Source organism: Anomaloglossus baeobatrachus, chromosome 2 (assembly GCF_048569485.1).
Source record: "Anomaloglossus baeobatrachus isolate aAnoBae1 chromosome 2, aAnoBae1.hap1, whole genome shotgun sequence".
Taxonomy (NCBI): Eukaryota; Metazoa; Chordata; class Amphibia; order Anura; family Aromobatidae; genus Anomaloglossus; species Anomaloglossus baeobatrachus.
The window spans coordinates 569,710,260-569,734,418 of record NC_134354.1 but is presented as its reverse complement, the minus strand read 5'-3'; the positions used below and the strand labels follow the sequence as shown (position 1 = coordinate 569,734,418).

Here is a 24,159-nt window from a genome sequence, read left to right as displayed (position 1 = left end):
CGGCGCATCTCTCAATGCATGCCTATGGCGGCCGGATGCAGCGCGATGCGGCAAAAACCGCATCCGGCCGCCGCATGCGGTTTTTGCCACTGCGCATGCTCAGTAGCATGCCGCAAGCGGCAAAAACCGGACGGGCCGCAAGGGAAAAACTTATGCAAAGGATGCGGTGTTTTCACCGCATCCGTTGCATAGCTTGCACAGCCGGATTGAGCCGCAGAGCTCAAGCCGGATGTGTGAAAGTAGCCTAATGGGTAAGCACAATTAATGTTTTACTTCCATTTCATTGTATGACTGCACATGTTACTGACTATACAGCGGGCTTCTTCATCACCGTGATACTGGAACTGTACCACTGGGGCATGAGCTAACCCACAATTGGAGTGATCCGTGTCACCTGTATACTGTTAAACCCTGCCAGCCTTTGGAAAGGAAAGGGAAAAATCCCCCCTACATTGGTATGTGGCACGCGGACGGATTGCGAGCACTGTGTATATCTGACACTTGGATTTAATTATGATAATACAGTGGGTGCTCTCATTTGTCTGTGTGTCATGACCTTGGTGCTGGTGGGTTTTTACTTGTATACTTACGGGGTTGTCCTCCTTTGCCCACGGTTTACTACAGCCACGGTGGTGTACTCTTTGTAGTTGCTTAAACGCATGTACATGTACATGCTGCCGTCTGCACAAAAATTGACATAGTGCTTGCCAGCAACCTTGCTCTGTGGTGATTGCTGCCCTACTACTTGCACTTTGTCTTTCCCCCCTCCCCCCCCCCCTTTTTTGACCAATTTTAATGTGTGAACTATTCATTATATCTAATAAAATTTATAAATTTTGGAATATGACTCCATTTTTCTTGAATTTCTATTAATGTTAATATAATTTTCATCTTTTATTTGTATAGTTCTATAAAAAAAAAATCAGTTTTTTGCCTTTTTCATAAAGTAGTTAGATATGGGTCAAAATTGACCCGTAACACCATATAAGTTACTAGAGTTAATAATATAAAATATATATATGTATATTTTTTTTACATTTAAGAAATGTGTTCTAAAACCCTTCAGTAATAGTCAGATAATATAACAAACTTTTTTAAGTTTATATTATTCTCTTGAGGTTCATTTGACAATATTTTTATATTGAAAATGAAGGGTATGCCCTCAAATGAAAGGCCCAGGGGGCCACAACAAAAATATTAAAATCAATCCTTCCATGGATGAGAAACCCTAACAAGGTAACTAAGAGGTAAGAAACAAATTGGATCATAAATAACTGTTTTTAGGGTATCATAGGGGTGATTTAAGACACGGGTCAAAACCGACTCGTTAACATAAGAAAGAGTAACAGAAAGCGAACACAAGAGGAAGGTTAACATTGTTACAGAGAGCTGTGTATGGATGTGTCACGACCTGTCACAGATGTATCACGATCGGCTGACAATCCAGTGGCAGTAAGTGCTAGAGATTGGCAGCACGTGTTGCTATCTGACTGTTCCCTGTTTCTGCAGCAGGCAGACTCTATGACCCTGGAGAACTGTCATCCTGCCTCTCTGTTGCTATCCTGTGACTTCCTTTATGAACCTCACCCTGGGGTGGTTTTGGTGCAGTTTATAGTTTGTTCCTCGCTGAGTCTGGCAAGGTTGTTTTCTGTTTCTCTATAAACATCTGTGGTTGCTGCTGCTCAGATAAGTGTTTGCCTTTGGCGGTTTACGAGGGTGCTGGTGATTGCAGTCATGTTTCCCCTGTATTGTTCCCTTGAGCCTTCCTTTAGTGTTAGTGGGATTGACTTAGCGCTCATACCTTCCCTCCTTACTTTGGGCCCATTTGCCAGGGTAAGAGATGGCCCCAGGTATTACGGCTCAGCAACAGGTGAGGAGCTTGTATATGTTCGCTGAGGGCAGTGAGGGTGAGCTGCAGGTTGTTGTCAGGGGTCACCACTTCCACCTTTCCCTAGTTATAATGCATTCCTTCCCCCTTCCTCTGTGTTGTCTTATATAGCTGGTATAGCCTCTCTCCCCTGCTGTGACAATTGCCTTGTGCAATTAGATGATGAGCTGACAATACAGTGATAGACTATGCACACAGGACAATCATATTACGTCATTCTATGTGCACAACAATCATCTTTTATAGAACCTAATCAATTAATGGCCTGAATTAGACAGTGTGAAAGTCAATACAACGTTTAAATAAAGCACTTTCCTTGATCAGTCTCGAACACAGTATGTGATTGTATATATTACCGTATTTTTTGGACTATAAGACGCACCGGACTATAAGACACACCGGACTATAAGACACACCCTGGTTTTAGAGGAGCAAATAGGAAAATAAAATTTTAAGCAAAAAATGTGGTCATGACACACTGTTATGGGGCGAGGATCTGCTGCTGACACTGTTATGTAGGTAATTTCCAAAATTCTCTACTAAGATGCTGCATCCTGGTAATGATCCTCATGCCTTGTATATACAGTATATGTCCCTCATCCTGCTATATACTGGCATATGGCCGCATCCTGCTATATAACCCATCATGGCATATGGCCCCATCCTGCTATATACCCCCATCCTGCTCATAATATACCCCCATCCTGCTATATACCCCCATCCTGCTCATAATATACCCCCATCCTGCTCATATACCCCCATCCTGCTCATAATATACCCCCATCCTGCTCATAATATACCCCCATCTGGCTCATAATATACCCCCATCCTGCTCATATGCTCCCATCCTGCTCATATGCCCCCATCCTGCTCATATGCCCCCATCCTGCTCATATGCCCCCATCCTGCTGATATGCCCCCATCCTGCTGATATGACCCCATCCTGGTGATATGACCCCATCCTGGTGATATGACCCCATCCTGGTGATATGACCCCATCCTGCTCATATGACCCCATCCTGGTGTATGGCCGCATCCTGTGGCACATAAAAAAAAAAGTTTATTCTCACCTCACCTTACCTCACTCCCTGCAGCATCGCTCGTCCTCCCGTCTGTGTCAGTGGCAGCGCCGCTGAGTGGAGCCGTCCCCGTTCCCTTGAAGCATCGCGATCATCTCCTGTGTCTGTGTCGGCGGCTGCGTGTGGACACGTGCGCACAGCGATGACGTCATCGCTGTGGGCGCTGCTAGTCTCCACCCAGCCGCCAGTACAGACACAGGAGATGATCGCGATGCAGCAGGGTAACGGGGACGGCTCCACTCAGCGGCGCTGCCGCTGACTCATATGGGAGGACGAGCGATGCTGCAGGGGAACGGTGAGTACTGTACTCTGATTCACTGCTCCCCGCGCTGATGATGATGCGCGGGGAGCAGTGAATGCAGCCGCACATGATCACTCCAGGCCGTAGCCCATCATCCCGTCCACCTGTCAGTGCCTGTTTCAGCGCTGAGGGATGATGGGCGGGAGATGGCCATGCATATTAAATGAGCAGGTCCACGTGGTCACGGCAGGCTGCTACAGCCTGCTCGTGCTGCCGATGACCCGCTCCACCGCAGCACCCACATTCCCCGCAGCCACATTCAGACCATAAGACGCACCCCCCACTTTCCCCCAACATTTAGGGGAAAAAAAGTGGGTCTTATGGTCCGAAAAATACGGTATATATGCCCAGATTACATAGCCATGTTAAGGATTGTCATTATTATCAGGAGTCGTTCTTTCGCTACCACCTATTTATTTTTTACATGATCAACATGCATCTGCTCCATCCTTGTACATCAGCTCACTGACAAAGGCAGCACAAGGTAAATGTAATATACAGCAATCACTTGCATGCAGTATGGCTGCAGGAGATGACAGTCAGTACATCATGTAAACACGACTTTAACTAAATATTACAATGATTTATCTGTCTCATATGCTTTGTGAATGATAAGCTCACCATGAACACTGCCCTCTGGAAGAACCCCGTGGCATCCATGATCTTCTGTAGAATAACTGTCTCCATCTCTTCAACATCCATCTCCTCGCTGTTAAAGGGTACACCGTTAAACAGAACTTGAGGCAATGGACCCAGGCCACTCTTCTTATAAAAGGTTGCTCCTGCCTGTTTAAATCAGAAGTATAACAGTGTTACACAAAATTATTCTGACTGCAACATGGAAGATGCTAATACCATGTGACAAGCCCATTAAATGCACGGGCACTTCAAGGGATGCATAGCAACAATATAGACCAAGCCATCATTTTAGTCTATCAAAAGTAAGTTCATCCAGAAGGGCCCCGTCTGCGAACCATAAAGAAAACCATGCACGACAACAATATCATACATACATTATATATTGTCACCCTATCTGACGGGGGAACCCCAAAAAGCGTACCTGGACCTCTGTACCGAGGACGCCATTGACTATGTGACCCTGAAAGCCGAAATACTGGCTCGGTTGGGGGTGAATACCTATGTACGGGCTCAGCGGGTAAATCAGTGGTTCTATGAGGAAGCCAAACCCGTACGCTCCCAGGCCTATGACTTGTTGCATCTTGTAAAAAAGTGATTGCAGCCTGACACTCTGAGCCCGGCGCAAATGGTGGAAAAAGTAGTAGTGGATCGTTTTGTGCGCACTTTACCCATCACCGTTCAACGGTGGGTAGGACAGGGTGACCCGAGTACCCTCAACCAATTAGTGTCCCTGGTAGAGCGGCATGTGGCTACGCAGGACTTGATACGGGACACTGAGACTTTGCGTACCGCCCGTCGGTCCGGCCCCTCCAAGCCTAGGGCCAAGGACCCACCGCTGACAACGGTGCAGGAGTCCCCTACCGTCCCGTCTGAGGCCGCGGCCGCCATTCCTGAGGTCCGGAAGGTTCTGTACCCTAAACGACAACCCGTCAAGGGGGTTTCCGTCCCCATTAGATGTTGGCGATGCCAGCGGGTGGGACATATGGAAGCCCAGTGTCCACTCACCACGGAGCCCATGGATTGTGGGGTTACCCGGCGGGGTTCAATGTATGCTCAGGTGGTGTGTACCGCTGACCTGGTCTCCCCAGAGACGGAGCCCCACTTGTGCCAAATACAGGTGAATGGATGTCCGGTTACAGGATTGTTGGATTCCGGAAGCTTAGTGACCCTTGTGCGATCCACCTTGAGGGCTAAAGTAAAGGCCACAGGACGTACCGTGGGGGTGGTTTGCATACATGGGGACCGCGGAGACTATCCCACAGGGATTGTCACCATCACAGCACCTTGCGGTCAGGTGCAACATGAGGTGGGACTTCTTAACACTCTTCCCTATGACGTGATCCTAGGAAGGGATCTGCCCTATTTTTGGACTTTATGGAAGGGACCCCCTAAGTCTCCTCAGATATTGGTCAGTCCGGGACCTGAGCCCTACAATCCTGAATCCGGGACACCTGCCGTAGGGGTCCCCATGATAGGGACAGAATGTGAACCCGATAGGTCGCCCCTAGAGGTATTGGCAGGAGAGGCTGAGATGGTCGAACCCATCCCGGAGTTGGAGGCGTCCCCGGATACGTTTGGGACTGCCTAACTCCAGGACCCTACATTAATACATGCCCGGAGTCGGGTGACAGTAATTGACGGGGTGGCACAGCTGCCCGGTGCCCAGGTAAGGTACCCCCATTTCGCTCTTAAGCAGGATTTACTCTACCGGGTAGATGAAATACGGGGCGTGGGGGTAGAGCAGTTGGTGGTGCCCCAGCCGCATCGTCGGCGGGTCCTCGACTTGGCTCATAAACACCTGATGAGTGGCCACCTAGGGGTCAAGAAAACGCAGGAGCGAATATTGCAAAGGTTCTATTGGCCCGGAGTCTTTGGGGAGGTAAAACGGTTCTGCGAAACCTGCCCGGAGTGTCAGCTTACCGCACCCCTGACCCATTTTCGCAGTCCGTTGGTACCGTTACCCATTATAGAAGTCCCTTTTGAACGGATAGGGATGGATCTGGTGGGGCCCCTCGTAAAGTCCGCTCGAGGGCACCAACACATCCTAGTGATCGTTGACTATGCCACCCGGTATCCCGAGGCGATACCTCTCAGACATACTGCAGCAAAGCTTATAGCTCGGGAGTTGTTTGCTGTGTTCTGCCGGGTGGGGTTGCCCAAGGAGATCCTTACGGATCAGGGGACCCCATTCATGTCTAAAGTGACCAAAGAGCTATGCCGGCTACTCCAGATCAAGCAGTTGCGTACGTCTGTGTATCATCCTCAAACGGACGGTTTAGTCGAGCGTTTCAATAAAACCCTGAAAACCATGCTCAAAAGGGTGATCTCCAAAGACGGGAAAGACTGGGATATGATGCTTCCCTATTTGATGTTTGCCATACGAGAGGTGCCACAGGCATCCACGGGGTTTTCGCCTTTTGAATTGTTATACGGGCGACATCCCCGGGGATTGTTGGACCTGGCAAAGGAAACATGGGAGCAAGAGCCCACCCCCCATAAAAGTGTGATTGAACACATTTTGGGTATGCAGAACCGCATAAGCGCGGTCATGCCAATTGTGAGGGAGCATTTACAGGAGGCTCAGGCCGCGCAAAGTGGCCGCTACAATAGACAAGCCACCGTGCGGACCTTTAAACCCGGGGATCGGGTGTTGGTATTAATCCCCACGGCAGAGAGTAAATTCCTGGCTTAGTGGCAAGGCCCCTACGAGATAAAGGAAAGAGTCGGGGTGGTTAACTATAAAGTATTGCAGCCCGGTAGGCGGAAACCTGAACAAATATACCATGTCAACCTATTAAAACCTTGGCAGGAACGGGAAAGCCTGATGGCTGTTTTTTCCCCATCTCCCTCCTCTTCGGGTCGTTCACCTCCGGCTCCAGCGACCTCCGGAGAGGACGAACCGGAAGTAAGGATTGGAGAAGCCCTCACCAAGACTCAGAGGCGAGAGGCCAGACGGTTGGTTCAGCAGAACCCCGATGTCTTCTCCGAGCTGCCCGGTAGGACCAGTCTGATACGACATGATATTGTCACCGAGCCCCACCTGAAGGTACGCCTGAAGTCATACCGGGTACCGGAGGCTCGACGACAAGCCATATCGGAGGAAGTAAAGACAATGTTACGCCTGGGGGTCATCGAAAAATCCCGGAGTGAATGGGCTAGTCCGATTGTCCTAATACCAAAACCCGATGGCTCCTTAAGGTTCTGCAATGACTTTAGGAGATTGAACGAAATATCCAAGTTCGATCTCTACCCCATGCCCAGGGTGGATGAGCTGATTGATAGGCTGGGACAGGCGCGGTATTTTACCACGCTCGACCTGACCAAGGGGTACTGGCAGGTGCCACTGACTGAGTCCGCCAAGGAGAAAACCGCTTTTGTTACGCCGGAGGGTCTCTTCCACTATGTTGTCTTGCCTTTTGGGTTACATGGCGCTCCAGCCACGTTCCAGAGGTTGATGGACTTAGTGCTGGAACCCCACCAGGCGTATGCATCAGCGTACCTTGATGACATTATTTACAGCTCCGATTGGCAGACCCACTTGGAACAGGTACAAGCGGTGGTGGACGCGCTTCGAACAGCTGGATTGACAGCCAATCCCAAGAAATGTGCGTTGGGACTCACGGAAGCCCGCTACTTGGGCTACGTGATAGGCCAAGGAGTGATTAAGCCCCAAATTAACAAGGTTGAGGCGATCCAGAAGTGGCCTAGACCCCTGACCACGAAGCAGGTTAGGGCCTTCCTGGTTATCGTGGGGTACTACAGGAGGTTTGTAAAGGATTTTGCGGGACTATCAGCCCCCTTGACGGACCTTCTCAAAGGCAAGAAGTCCGTCATGGTGCGCTGGACTCCGCAGGCCGAGGACTCCTTCCGGGCCCTGAAGGGGGTCCTGTGCGGACAGCCCGTTCTCGTACACCCTGATTTCCGGAAGGAGTTCATAGTACAGACTGACGCCTCAGAGGTCGGCCTGGGGGCAGTGTTGTCTCAGGTGGTTCAGGGGGAGGAACACCCCGTCACCTTCTTAAGTAGGAAGCTCACCCCTCCCGAGCGGAATTATAGCGTAGTGGAGAAGGAGTGCCTGGCGATCAAGTGGGCCTTGGAGTCCCTACGCTATTACCTGCTGGGACGGCAGTTTCGCTTGGTGACGGATCACTCTCCACTGGTCTGGATGAGGTCCGCCAAGGAACGGAATGCCCGGGTTACCCGGTGGTTCCTTTCTCTGCAGAACTTCCGGTTTATGGTTGAACATAGGGCCGGTGGGTTGCAGGGCAACGCCGATGCCTTGTCCCGCGGACCGTGTTTGATGGCGGGAGTTCAACCCCGCACGCTTGAACTGAGGGGGGGGGGGTATGTGAGACTGTGACCGGGGTTATCTATGACGGCCGGTATGTCTCGCCCCGGTTGTGCTCACTCCATGATAGAAAGTAAATCCACTCTAGGGTTAATGCTGTTTCCCTACAGGCTGAAGGAAGGGTTAAATGGAAACAGGAACAAGGGCAGGTGTGCCGGGTGTGAGGGAGTGAACAGAACTCCCTGAGCTCTCTGCTGGAGAGGCACATGTATATTGTTGTGGACTTTTGTTTGGACATTAAACCGTGTGCTGTGAACCTTAATGCCTGGATCCCGTGTCTTCTGCTGCGCAGCCGACCACGCTACCTCACAATGGTTACAAACATATCAAAGAAGAGGTTTCCAACCTTCTTCAGCATGCAGGGGAATACCAACCTAAATATTATTAACATCAGTGAACTCCTTCCTTTTTTGTGATTTTTAATAAAATGGGTAAGACTAGGATCCATTCTGCTCCAGTTTTCAGCCATTAAAAAGTGAGTTTGTCAAAAACAGAAGCATTGTTATATTTTCAACACTGTGTGGCTTCATTGAAGGGAATATATTTTTAAAGACACAATGCTGTGCTGTTTTTATTCTCCTATGTGGTGGATATGTGGGACAGAAGACTGAGCAGTATCAAAAAGAGCAAAATGTGTGACTGTTGAATATTCAGTATCTAAACTACATGAGGCATATGCCTGTAGTAAAGTAATAATTTACATTTTGTGAATTTTTAGTCTGCTACTGATATCAATCTAGAACATGTGGTGGTCTATACACAAATAACTAGTAATGAGAGAGCACCATGCTCGGGTACTCATTAAGAACAGTCGGATGGTTGGATGGGCACGACTCATGTACGGAGTATAATGGAAGTGAATGGTAAACTCGAGCATATTTCTGGAAGATCTTCCAGAAAAATGTTCAAGCTCCTCAATGACTTCCATTATATTCAGTAAATGAGTTGAGCCCAATTGAGCATCCGACTGCTCTTAACAAGTGACGAGCACCCGAGCATGGTAGTGCTCGCTCATCACTACAAATAACTTTAAAAGGGAATCTGTCAACAGGTTTTTACTACCTCATCTGAGGGTAGCATGATACAGGCAAAGAGATCCTGAATCCAATGATATATCACTTAGATTATTGGCGGTAGCCGTTCTGACACAATCAGAATTTTTAGCTTTATTCATGTAGCAAAGCTGAGCCCGCCCACACCAGGCTCTGAATACACTGTACATTGACAGTGAGGTGTCAATCAGAAGAGGGTACATGTTTGCTTAAACAAACACAGCAAATAAACAAGAGATGGGACTTTGACAAGACAAACAGCACTGAATTTTCTGTTAACCCTTGTAGCATGCTGGCTTCAGCTTATATAGCAAAATCCTGCTGACAGATTTCCTTTAATGATGCCATAATATTAATATTTGGGTTCATGTGCACGGAATATGAATACTTTTTCAAGCACTGTAAATCTAAGAAGAACTGAGATTTAAAAAAAAAAAAAAATGCACAATGTAAACTGATTTGGAATACATAATGCTACTGCTGGTGTTATGCAGATTCTGCAAAGGAGATTTTGTGTCAAAGCCTGCATCCATGTATGGGATATAGATTTCCGCAACCACGGACACATGAAAGAAAAAAAAAAAAAACAAAAACAACCCATCATCCCAGTAATAAGTAACATCATATTAATTTCTGTGGATTTCACATGGGAGAGGTGAAGATTATGAGAGAATGGAGATATTTCTCACGTAGATTTGCTGCACACCCAACAATACATCAGCAGGAGTAACAGCCTTAAACTCTTACCGCAGCTTTTATTCCAAAGTATGAACATACCCCTATCATAATGGAAAGAAGCGTAGTTCATTTGGACACATGTATGGACATGTGAGGAAGTAACACATTGTGCAGTGTTTTGGCACTTATGGCATACACATTCCACACAAGTCAATAGTAGTAATAGACCTCGCCTATTTTGTAAATCTAATATACATCCTATATCTGGAAGATATTGTACCATTATTTTTTAAGCAAAAGAAAAAAATGTTTGTAAGGAAAAATGAACTGCATTGACTATACCAGGACATACAAGTGCATCACAATAAATTAGAATATCATCAAAGAGTTAATTTAATCAGGAATTCTATACAAAGGAAACACATTATATAGTCATTACAAACAGGGTGATCAATTTCAAGTGTTTATTTCTGTTAATGTTGATGATTATGGTTTACAGCCAATGAAAACCCAAAAGTCATTATCTCAGAAAATTAGAATAATTACCACAAAACATCTCCAAAGGCTTCCTAGGCGTATAAAATAATCCCTTAGTCTGGTTCAGTAGGCTACACAATCATACAGAAGACTACTGACTGGACAGATGTCCAGAAGGCAGTCATTGACACACTTCACAAGGAGAGTAAACCACGAAAGGTCATTTCTAAAGAAGCTGGCTGTTCACAGAGTGCTGTATCCAAGCATATTAATGGAAGGTTGAGTGGAAGGAAAAAGTGTGGTAGAAAAAGGTGCACAAGCAACCAGAATAACTGCAACCTTGATAGGCTTGGGAAGAAAATGTCATTCAAAAATTTGGGGGATATCCACAAGGAGTGGACTGCGACTAGAGTCAGTGCTTCAAGAGCCACCACACACAGATGTATCCAGGACATGGGCTACAAGTGTCACAATTCCTTGTGTCAAGCCACTCATGACCAATAGACAATGCCAGAAGTGTCTTACCTGGGCCAAGGAGAAAAAGAACTGGAGTGTTACTCAGTGGTCCAAGGTGTTGTTTTCAGATGAAAGTACATTTTGCATTTCATTTGGAAATCAAGGTCCCAGAGTCTGGAGGAAGAGTGGAGAGGCCACAATCCAAGCTGCTTGAGGTCTAGTGTGAAGTTTCCACAATCAGTGATGGTCTGGGGGAGCCATGTCATCTGCTGGTGTAGGTCCATTGTGTTTTATCAAGACCAAAGTCAGCGCAGTAGTCTACCAGGAATTTTTAGAGCACTTCATGCTTTGCTCTGCCGACAAGCTCTTGGAGATGGAAATTTCATTTTCCAGCCTGGACTAGGCACCTGTCCACACTGCCAAAAGTACCACTACCTGGTTTAATAACCACAGTATCACTGTGCTTGATTGGCCAGCAAACTCGCCTGACCTAAACCCCATAGAGCATCCATGGGGGTACTGTCAAGAGAAAGATGAGAGACATCAGACCCAACAATGCAGACGAACTGAAGTCTGCTAGCAAAACAACCTGGGCTTCCATAACACCTCAGCAGTGCCACAGGCTGGTCGCCTCCATGCCACACCGCATTGATGCAGTAATTCATGCAAATGCAGCCCTGACCAAGTATTGAGGTATTTACTGCACATACTTTTCAGGAGGCGCCAACATTTCTGAGTTTAAAATAATTTTTCCAGTTGGTCTTATATAATATTCTAATTTTCTTAGATAATGACTTTTGGTTTTTCATTGGCTGTAAGCCAAAATCATCAACATTAACAGAAATAAACACAAAATAGATCACTCCATTTGTAATGACTCTATATAATATATGCATTTCCCTTTTTGTATTGAATTACTGAAATAAATGAACTTTTTAATGATATTCTAATTTATTGAGATGCAGTTGTGTTCAATTTTGGTCCTTGTGCAATATGGGACTAAAAATACAGCTCTGACCAAGTTTATGCTGACTTTTCTGTTCTTGAAATGGACAGAAGTTGTGAACGAGTTACTCTTTACCAAGAAGAAAATTCTGCCATCATCTACACTGGTTGGTTTAGGAGGTCTTCCCGGCCCTTTGCTGTTGTTGAGCTTGCCAATTCCCTTCTTTTGAAGAATGTACAAGCTTGTTGATTTGGCTATCCTGAAATTATCTGTTTTCATTTAGGCCATTAGGGCCCTCCAGTGCCACTTAGTGTAGTCACCTAAACATGGTATATCTATATATGTTAAACTTAAAGGTAATGTTTGCGATATCTGTATACTGACTCAATAATATCCTACATATGACTTATCTGTCAAAGGATGGACAATTTCAACAAGGTTCACTGACAGATAACACAGAAATATAAAAGAGATGGACACCGCTTACATTCTTCTCCTTCCTCCTATGATATGGGACATATTTATACTGTAGGTGTATCCACTGTACTTTTACGTAAAACAAAAAAAGAATGCAGGATCTCACCAACATTTGTAACCAATGTTGTGTGCTGAGGACCCGTATCCAGAGAGTATTTCCTTGTGGCTGGTGTAGCAATGAATAAAAGACAATGTTTCTCCAGAAACACGTCAGTTTTTAAATTTCTTGTCACTGTTTGCATGTTTTTTTTAATGGATTGAAGAAACAAAAAAAGGAAATATTCCTTTGGAAAAATATCTATCTGGATTGACGTGCTTTCTTTTGGAAAATTGTCTTATGTAATTTTAGTTAATTTGTGGCAAAACTGAGGTTTATGAGATGCACCACATTTTTTTGTGTGTCAGACACTTTCAGGGCCTTGTCTGACAAGAGGGTGTGGCCATGATGAATAGGGGCATGATTTTCTTGAAAATGCTTAGAAAGTGTAAAGTTAAAATGTGCCACATTTTAGTTTAAAGTTGTTGATAAATCTGTTATATTTTAGGACTCACAAAGCCCTTTTTGTATCAATGTCACATAATACAATGCTCTTCCAGGTAACAACCATAACCTGGAAATAATCAATTCTACTCCAGAAGAAGGGAACCACAGGCTCCTAATCCTAAAATGTTATTTTATTAAATACAAAAAATATATTAAATTTCAAAGATGAATGCCTCATTAGGGATACAGCACATGCCTAGAATAAAATTTGTAGAGACACGACTGTATTTCCACTATGTAGGAAAAAGAGAGTTTGCCCGAGGCCAGCTCACAGAGTTCACCCCAAAATCAATTCACAGAGTTCCTCCGACGTCAGTTCACAGCTGGGGGGGGCCATGAGAACCGCCAGATGTGCATTCGGGTGAACTCACTGATGTCACTACCCTCACAGCTGCAGCTTCATCAGTGTGTCCCTGACACTTCAGTGCATGGTCATATTTTGTAATGAGACAGAGCACTGCGATCTCAGATGTACCAGAACTGGGATTGTTATGGGACGTCGTGTCTGTGGATTACGTTGGAACTGCAGGGGTGTTTTGGTTGTAAATATATTGGAGAAAGAGGGTGTTGTTTTAAATAAAATATTTTTCTCTGTGTTTAGTGTTTATTTCTTTTTACACGATTAGTAATATAGTCCCATGATCGTGACATCACCACAGGTCCTGCACCACCACTTCTCTTCTGCTGATTACCACAGGTTCTTCACCAGCACTTCTCTGCTGAGCTCCTCCCATTAGAGTCACATGGATGTGAGATCACCACAGGTCCTGCATCACCACTTCTCCAATGCTGAGCTCTGGAGATCCAAAGTTATTCAGGAAAAAACGGGTGTCATGCCGCACTCATCACCATTCCAGAAGGCAGATATTAATAATCCATGTCTTTTTATACAACCAGAATATACAAGTCTACGTGTTTCAAGGGTCACAGCCCCCTTCCTCAGGTCAAATCTCAAATGACAGCATAATCAAATTGATGAGCGCGGCATGACACCCGTTTTTTTCCTGAACAACTTTGTATCTTAATCCTTCAGGGCTGCAGCTGATTCACCTTGTGATTACGTTATTATAGGAGTTGTGACTGTCACAACCCCTATAGGTGAGTGTTTCTACATTTTTATCCTAATATTGTTTATCAGTTAAGACCCTATTGCGCTATTTTTCCACAGTCCTCTTTGTGGAACTGAGCTCTGGAGATCAGCAGAGTCGAGGTGGTGGTGCAGGACCTGTGGTGAGGTCACGTCTATGTGACCGTAATGGGTGAAGCTCAGCATAGCAGTGATGGGGAACATGTCAACTGATGGTGTAATCAACTACAATGCAGGCGACGTGACTAAGTGAAAAAAAGAACCATGCCTGAACTTGACAGTGACTGAACCCTGCAAAAGCTCCGCCCCTGTGACTGAAACCTAAGGTATGTACTGGATTCACCTAAGCATATAAAGTCTTTTTTTAAAAGAAATACATGGATTTTTTTTTCAACAGGTTAGTGATGCACATTGCATCATGTAAAACACATTTGGGGCAGTTAAAATATCAAAAACTGACATGACAGGTTCCCTTTAAAATAGCTTTTAACTTGTAAAATAATTATAAAAACATTAATAATAATTTAATACATGTAGAGCTATCTATGTTGTGTGAAAACCAACATAAAAGGTACATGACTTTAAGACTCTAGAGACTCATCATCATTTATACGACAGGATTAATAGCACCCAGTCGCACTTTGAACACTATTTGAGCAAACTTTGAAGAAATTATCATTTCAATGAGCCCTTAGGCTACAAAGGCAGACCTTCATCTTACAAATGGTAACTATTTGTCTGTTATCAACCAAAAGTAGCAAAATATGAAACCTAGTTAAGAGCATCTCAACCTAAATATCACATAGATCATCGATAAAATACACAAAATAAGTAAAAAAACAGTTAAAAACCATAAACTTATTATTAATGTGCACATTTTGTAGGCATTTCTCTGATGAACTGCCTTGCATCCTGATGAGGCAATTAACAGCTGGGAAACAATAATGAAACTTCATCAAACACATCTAAAACGTGGTTTAATATGCCTAACTAATGTTTCCCTAACCAACAGTTTGCTTGTAGTACAAAATCATAAATTAGACACCACCTCCCACTCCAAACCCCTCTCCAAATGCCAAAGGCAGAGGAATGAAAGACTAATATCTAGAATGTGCCATTCATCTCATTTATTACTAGAATTTCTTAACAATGATGTCTACGACTTCATCGTCAGCTATCAGATTTCCTTTCACAGTAGAGCAGCAAGATGCAGTTTGCTTGGCAAGAAGGACTTCTGAGAAGGAGCAGTCTACACAAATTTAAAGCCATAGAAATGTAGTTACATGAACCACGCCAGAGTTTGTTTTTTACTGCAGCGCTGGAGTGGTGCCACCAATCTAAGTTCCCTGCACTCACGCTCATACTTCCAGACCGCTGTCTTCATCTGCATCGCTCTGGTTGGTCTCCAGCAGTTTGTGACCAGCCGGGTTGCTACAGTGTTTGCTAGGTGATCTGGAAATTACAGCTCAATGTAAATCTATGAATGCAAAAATGAGGCTCTCATAGGCTTACACTGGGAGCTTGTGACCGTTACCTCTGGATTCTGGTCAGTTAGCCTTTGTGGTCACAAGATGGCGGATTGGGACAGGAGTGACACAGGGAAAGCCTGAAGACGGCGAGTGGAGAGAAAAAAAAAACTACTTACATTAGTATCCTCATTCCAGAGCTAAAATTAAAAAAAAAAATGCCAACATGGTTCTTTACACAGTATTCATTAAATACTGAAATTCTTTCAATCTTGTTAATAAGCAATTTTCAGCTATAAATGGGCCAATGTTGCAGAAACTGAAGGATGAATGGATCTGGTATACCCAGCAACAACCTATGTGCCCTGAACCATCTATTCTAGATCATTTTGTGGCTGTGGTGTACTGTACAAGCGTAGTGGATGGGATTTCGAGAAATCCTGTGCCCACAGTGCTTCTTTTTTCCGCAGCAGACACTGACCCGCGGTGCATCTTTCCAGACTGTGGCATGTCAATTGTTTGCTACGGATTAGCATGCGTCCTCCGTAGGGGGAACGCAAGAGAGACTGCAGCGCACTGAATCCCGATCATGGGCGCGGTCAGCTGCGGTCTCCTGTGTTCTCTTGCGGAGGACGCGCGTGGCTCCCAAGGTCAGGACTTGCTATGTTCTGGACGCGGCGGGTCCTGGTCGTAGACACATACCTACGTCGTTTCAGTATCAGATGTGTGGTGCCAACTCTGCCAGTTTGAAAATGTATGTTATGTTTCTTCTGTGTTAAAAAATGAATAAAAATAGATTTGACACTAGATCATTCTGTATGCATCTGATGCATGGTCTGTCTGACGAAAGAGACTAACAAATGACCGCCGGTAACTGTTTACTGATCAGCAGTCGTTTTATCATGCAAACACATTTTACAGGGAGTCTGTCACCAGGTGTTTGCTTCCCCATCTCAGAGCAGCATAACATAGTGGCAGAGATCCTGATTCCAGAAATGTGTCACTGGGCTGCTTAGTGTAGTTTTGATAAAATCACTGTTTAATCAGCAGGAGATTATCATTAGAGGACTACTTGGCGTGCTGCCAGGTAGTGCAGCTTATTCATCAGCTATGTATAACTGCTAGATCTGCAGCAGAGAAAACGATAATTTTATCAAAATGACAGCACACAGCTCAGTAAGTGACACATCCTTGGAATCAGGGTCTCTGTCTCTATATTATACTGCTTTCAGATGGGGGACCAAAACCTGATGACAGATTCCCTTTAAAATACAACTCGTCCCATGAAAAGCAAGGCCTTACATGCTACATCAACAAAGCAGTAAAGTTATAGTTTTTAAAATGGCATTATGAAAAAGAAAATAGTAAAAATGATTTGATAACAAAATGACACATTTGACTTAAACACAAATATATTAGATTTACTTCATGCTGCTGATTATCTGCATTAAATATTCCAGAATGAATGCTCCCCTGTTAAATGGTAAGCAATTAGGAGATCCTTATATATAAAGGGTACAAACCTTCAAATTGCGACTATATTCAGAATTTAAACCCAGGACGCTCTCTACATCAGCCAAGGGGAATTGGTATTTCAGCACAGCCTTCACAATATCCACAGTCAACGCTCCTCCATCATGGACTTTATTGTACATCTATAAAAGATATCAAGTTGGAAATTCAAGCTAATAAAACACAGGCTCCTTTCACTGCTGAGTTTTACATATGATATTCGGTTAAATGCTATATTTGTAGATCATCACCCTTTTCATGACTGGCGTTTTTAGTCCTTACAACAAGAATAAAATTCCTTTCACGTCCTAAAATAGTTATGTAAATGAATAATATCCGCCTGAAGATTAATCTGTTAGAACGATATGAATAATCATCCAAGAAGAAAACATTTTTTTAGCAAACAGGAAGATAGGTGTGAAATGATTTCTGAAGGTTTTTGATCACATACAGTTTGAATGATTTGAGGGTTTTAATTACACCTTTAAGTAAAGAAGATTCACGAGATTTTTCTTCATTGACAAACTGGGATTTATGAGCAATTTTAAAGAGTAAGGGGTACTTTACACGCTGCGACATCACTAACGATTTATCGTCGGGGTCACGGTGTTTGTGACGCACATCCAACGTAGTTAGCGGCATCGCAGCGTGTAACATGTATGAGCGACCTTAAACGATCGCAAAAGAGACAAAAATCGTTGGTTTGGAGAGGTCGTCCAAACACCAAATATCGTTGTCTCGTACGTAGCGATGTTGTTCCTCGTTCCTGCGGCATCACACATCGCTATGTGTGACACCGCAGGAGCGACGAACATCTCCTTACCTGCCTCCGCTGGAAATGCGGAAGGAGGTGGGCGGGATGTTACGTCCCGCTCATCTCCGCCCCTCCGCTTCTATTGGCCGGCCGCTTAGTGACGCCACTATGACACCGAACGCACTTCCCTCTTGAGGGAGGGATTGTTCCGCGGTCACAGCAACATCGCTGAAAAGGTATGTGTGTGTGACGCTGCCGTAACGATATTGTTCGCTACGGCAGCGATCACCACATATCGCTGGAACGACGGGGGCGGGTGCTATCGCGCTCGACATTGCTAGCAATCGCTATAGATGTCGCAGCGTGTAAAGTACCTTTTATTCTCAGAATCCAGCATATACTTCATCTTTGTGCCGTTTATGCTCTACGAGTCTAGCGTAAATGGCAAGGCCCTCTTCCCAAGGTTGCTGAAGTAACAGTGGTCACATCCAGCAATTAGTAAGTTATCCCCCATCCTTCAGATAAAACAGAATATTTGATTCTGGACAGCCGTAGTAGCTTCCTTTTCCCCATCTACTTGAAAATCTTTTGGAATATTTTTTTGTGAAAGTTTTAAGCATGTCTAGGCATTTCCATATCCTTAAACTGCACCTAATGTTTCAGGTAATTTTCAGAATAGTCTGTCATGTGTGTAAATTAGGAATAACACCATTTCTGCCCATTATATGTAACATTTTATTAAGCATTTTCCCCTCTAAGTTTCAACTTGTAGTTGTCTCTGAGCTAGTGGATAAAAACAAACTGATATGAGGACTCCCATTAAACAATACACACAGAGAAGATAGATTCCTGCTCTTCAGATCTATGTAGCTCAGCTTCAATTAGCTTCAGCATAGAAAATACATTAAGCAGCAGTAGTGAGCAGTGTAGCTGTGAATCCAGCTAAATAGAGTGTGAAATAAAACAATTACTGGGCAATATTACATCTTTCTGTTTTACCTGAGGATAGGTATCCCTCTTATTCTCCGTAGACCTGAAAATATAGGGACTGTAGCGCTGATTGATGGCCCACCCATATGGGAGATTTTTACATAAATGTGTTTAAAAGAATTGAGAGTCCTCAGTGGTTGATATCTTTTAATGTCTAACTGAAAAGATGGTAATAATAGCAAGCTTTCAAGACTACTCAGGTCTCTTCATCAGGCATGGTATAACACAAAATCTGAAGAGTCACATATTTATACACAACAGGACATAGAATAGTGCAGTAAATAAGACACGTTATGTGAAGCAGATCGATCAGTATGGGAAGAGGACAAACTGTTGTGGCCATAAATATTGCAGCAGTTCGTAGATAAGCAGTGTGAAAGTTTTATTGTCCTCTGATTGGGGTCTGGTCTGGGCTGTGATGCCCCCAGATGCTCTGAGGAGCACGTTTCTTAACTGATGTAAAAAGACATAAAATTTTGCTCCATTCTATGTCCTGTTGTGTATAAACAGAGACCTGAGTAGTCTCGAAAGCTTGCTCTTTATTACCATCTTTTCAGTTAGCCATTAAAAGGTATCAACCACTGAGGACTCTCAGTTCTTTTAAACAATTTTTTTTATCTCTACTGGCTAACACAGTACAAAGATATATTTTACCTTTACATAAATGTGAAAAGACAAAATCTGCATCAAAAGTTGTTGATTTAGCAACGAGTTTTGCATTACAAATTTTTAAATCTGTCACCAGGATTTTACCACCTAATCTAAGAGCAGCATAAGGTAGAGACAGAGACTGTGAATCCAGTGATGTGTCATTAACTGGGTTGCTTGCTGTAGCTTTTATCACTGGAGGACTAGTAAACTGGCTGCTATTTAGTCCTCCACATTCATGAGCTTTGTATAACTCAGCCCCACCACTGATTAACAACAACTTTGTGTACAATGTGAATGGGCAGAGAGCTGCCAGTCAGTGGTGTGGGCAGAGTTATACAGATCTCAGCATTCAGGGAACTGGTAGATCTGCAGCAGATAAAAAAAAAAAGCGACTTTATGAAGTCAACAGCATTTAGCCCTGTGACACATCACTGGAATCAATGGCTCTGCCGCTATATCATACTGCTCTTAGATGGGGTAGCAAAAACGTGGTGAAAGATTACCTTTAAATGTGATACTAAAAACTATAGAAGAAAGGCCGAATCAAGTAAAAATAAGACCTGTACATACACTAATTAAAGACGTAAAAGCATGAGAAGCGTCAGATTCGTCGGCCATGTAATTAAATGCACGCCACAATGCAGCCCCGGCATCTTCAACGGTTTCATCAGAGCTTCCCACAAACACAAAACCAATCCTGAAAATAAAAAAAAAAAGGAATAAAATATGCAAATAAAATAAAAATATTCAGTGACTGACTAAAAAGTACTCAGCACCTTCCTGATAGTCGTAAATATTAGTGTTAGGGCAGCGGGAGACGACTGTATATTTTCTGATCTGAGAGAATCGGGCTTTTTATGTAAATGACATTCATCAGTTTGTTCCAGTGTCAGCATAGTGTGATCTGATTCTCTCAGATAAGAGAATTGGAGCACATTGTGAAGAGAAAATGGAGAAAAACATTTCTCCATCTTTTAAATATGCTGAAATTGGACAGTGTTCAGATGTCACTCATTGACTTGCATTGCCAGTGCGATCTGAATTCAGGATCAAACTTAGACATGCAGTGATTTTTCCTCGGACAGACACAGTACAAGGAAAAAAATCTGACATGTGAGCGGCCCCATAGACCCCCATTGGTCCGAGTGTGATTATATGTATTATCAGATGGCACTCAGACGAAAAATACTGCAGTCTGCTCCTGCTCTTAGACTGGAGTTCTGGAGAAATTATTCAGCTGGTCATTTTCCATGCTTTTATAATCTGTGCACATCAACGTTTACCATAATTTCATCATAAATTTTATTGTATTCATTGCCCATCTAGGACATATCATTAATAAGGTTTAAGAGGCTAAATAAGTACAAAACCTTGTTGGAGATGAACATGCTTCCAGAGATTAAAATTCATAAGGACAAGTACATGATCAATTAACATCCAGAAATGCTTTAGGTCAGACCTGGGCAAGGGGCGGCCCGCAGGCCACATCCGGTCCGCCTACTCTCTGTGACCGGACCGCCTGGCTCAGGGCGTCCTTGCTGGCTGGTCACTGATGAGGGCAATCTGACCTGTTGTCCGGAGCTCCAGGCTCCGGGAGGCCCGTGGTCAGATTGCTCTCATCACACGCTGCGTGCCGGGTAGGAAACAAAGGACAGATCCTGCAGCTCCGCACAGTCAGTGCAGGCAGCGGAACGCAGGAATCTCTCCTCTGTTCCCTGCGGCAGCTTTTCTCTGTGACACACGCGCGCCCTGATATCGTCAGTACGGCGCGCGTGTGTCATTTGAAAAGTTTCCGCCCGGCAGCAGAAGACGCTGCAACAGCCGGGGCCGCACGGAGAGAAGCAGCGGCTCCTAGGACTACAGCGTCGGCGCAGCCTGGGCATGTGAAAGAGAAGCCGCTCAGCGGGGGGAACGTACGGAGGTGCCTGGGGAGGGGACAATAAGAAGACAGGTGAGTGGTTACTAGTAACCTGCGGGGGCAAAGGGGGGACGGGGTTTAATTGTTGACAAATATTTGGGGTGTAGTGGTTTAGTATATGGGAATGTAGTTTTACAGGTGTGGTATATGGGGGGGGTAAGTGGTGTACTATATAGTAGTATAGTATAATACAGGTGTATATAGGGGTGTAGTATAATACAGGTGTATATAGGGGTGTAGTATAATACAGGTGTAAATAGGGGTGTAGTGGTGTAGTATAATACAGGTGTAAATAGGGGTGTAGTGGTGTAGTATAATACAGGTGTAAATAGGGGTGTAGTGGTGTAGTATAATACAGGTGTATATCGGGGCGTAGTGGTGTAGTATAATACAGGTGTAATTAGGGGTGTAGTGGTGTAGTATAATACAGGTGTATATAGTGGTGTAGGGGTGTAGTATAATACAAGTGTATATAGGGGTTTAGTGGTGTAGTATAATACAGGTGTATGTAGGGGTGTAGTATAATACAGGTGTAAATAGGGGTGTAGGGGTGTAGTCTAATACAGGTGTAAATAGGGGTGTAGTGGTGTAGTATAATACAGGTGTAAATAGGGGTGTAGTGGTGTAGTATAATACAGGTGTAAATAGGGGTGTAGTGGTGTAGTATAATACAAGTGTATATCAGGGTGTAGTATAATACAGGTGTAATTAGGGGTATAGTGGTGTAGTGTAATACAGGTGTATATAGTGGTGTAGGGGTGTAGTATAATACAAGTGTATATAGGGCTTTAGTGGTGTAGTATAATACAGGTGTATGTAGGGGTGTAGTATAATACAGGTGTAAATAGGGGTGTAGGGGTGTAGTATAATACAGGTGTAAATAGGGGTGTAGTGGTGTAGTATAATACAGGTGTATATAGTGGTGTAGGGGTGTAGTATAATACAGGTGTATATAGGGGTGTAGTATACTACACCCCTATATACAACTGTATTATACTACACCCCTATATACACCTATATTATACTACACCACTACACTCCTATATACACCTGTATTATACTACACCCCTATATACACCTGTATAATACAGGTGTATATAGGGGTGTAGTGCTGTAGTATAATACAGGTGTAGTATATAGGAGTGTAGTATAATAGTGGTGTAGTATAATACAGGTGTATATAGTGGTGTAGTATAATACAGGTGTATATAGGGGTGTAGTGGTGTAGTATAATACAGGTGTATATAGGGGTGTAGTGATGTAGGTTATCACTGGTGTAGTATATAGTGATGTAGTATATTACAGGTGTATATAGGGGTGTAGTGGTGTAGTATATTACAGGTGTATATGGGGGGTAGTGATGTAGTATATAGTGGTTTAGTATATAGAGGTGTAGTTTATTACAGGTGTAGTGTATAGGGATGTATATTACAGGTGTATTATGTGGCGGGTGTAGTGATGTAGTATATGGGGATTGTGTGTGCATGTATGTATACATTGTGTGTATGTGTATATATATATATTATATACACACACAGTATATATGCGTGTGTGTATGTTTGTGTATATATATATATATATAAAAATTATCATTAGAACCGAGTTAATTATATTAGTCCAGCCCTCTAAAACCATCCCAACTTCTCATGCGGCCCCATGGGAAAATTAAAAAATTAATTGCCCACCCCTGCGTTAGGTTATGGACTGTTAAAGTGCAACAATTTATTTGGCAATTTAAAGGGAAACGGTCAGCAGGTTTTTGCTACCTCATCTGACAACAACATAATGTAGGCAAGGAGACTCTGAATCTAACAATGTATCACTTAGGGGCACTTTGCACACTACGATATCGCAAGCCGATGCTGCGATGCCATGCACGATAGTCCCTGCCCCCGTCGCAGCTGCGATATCATGGTGATAGCAGCTGTAGCGAACTTTATCGCTACGGCAGCTTCACATGCACTCACCTGCCCTGCAACTTCGCTCTGGCCGGCGAACCACCTTATTAAGGAGGCGGGTCGTGCTGCGTCACAGCGACACCGCACGGCAGGCGGCCAATAGAAGCGGAGGGGCGGAGATGAGCGGGACGTAAACATCCCGCCCACCTCCTTCCTTCCGCAGAGCCGGTGTGAGCCGCAGGACGCAGGAAGGAGATGTTCCTCGCTCCTGCGGCTTCACATACAGCGATGTGTGCTGCCGCAGAAACGAGGAACAACATCGTAACAGCGGTATTTCCCAATTCATGGAAATGCCGGACCCTACACCGATGATACAATAACGACGCTTTTGCGCTTGTTAATCGTATCAAAAAGGATTTACACACTACGATATCGCCTGCGATGCCGGATGTGCGTCACTTTCGATTTGACCCCACCGACATCGCACCTGCAATGTCGTAGTGTGCAAAGTGCCCCTTAGATTACGGGGTGCAGCCATTATGACACAATCAAAGAACTTAGATTCAGGAGCACAGCAGAGCTTCCCCACCCACACCAGGCTCTCAATAGATTTTACGTATCAACAGTAAGGTGCCAATCACAGCAGGGGGCGTGTCCAACTGCTGCGATTGTAAGTTTCTAGTCCTGTAATGCAAATCACAGGGTAATAAACCTTTCAGTTTACATAAACTATTGCACACACATTGATGAGAGCACAGCTATTTTTTTTCCTTAACTCTTACAGCATGCTGTCCTCAGCTTATACAGCAAAAACTTGCTGACAGATTCCCTCTAATCCATTTGCCAGCTATATAAACATATACACGGAAATGGATATCTGCTTTGAGATGAGTAGTGTGGATTTCATTTTCAGTAGGCCTGTGTTTGAATTCTTAAGGTCTTCTACAGACTAGTAATTGGGTCAAAATTTATGGTATGTGTGCCCAAGTAGCTAATTT

The 24,159-nt window shown here is 44.1% G+C and overlaps 1 protein-coding gene across 1 annotated transcript in view; it reads right to left on the bottom strand.

Moving 5' to 3' along the window:
* Nucleotides 1-24,159, bottom strand: part of UGGT2 (UDP-glucose glycoprotein glucosyltransferase 2) — a 518,153-nt gene that overhangs the window by 282,264 nt on the left and 211,730 nt on the right. Inside the window, exons 15-17 of the mRNA XM_075336749.1 lie at nt 19,916-20,042; nt 16,962-17,093; nt 3,890-4,054 (exon numbers count right to left, since the gene is read on the bottom strand). Of these exons, the coding sequence (XP_075192864.1) occupies nt 3,890-4,054; nt 16,962-17,093; nt 19,916-20,042 (424 nt within the window). The remainder of the gene's footprint in view (nt 1-3,889; nt 4,055-16,961; nt 17,094-19,915; nt 20,043-24,159) is intronic.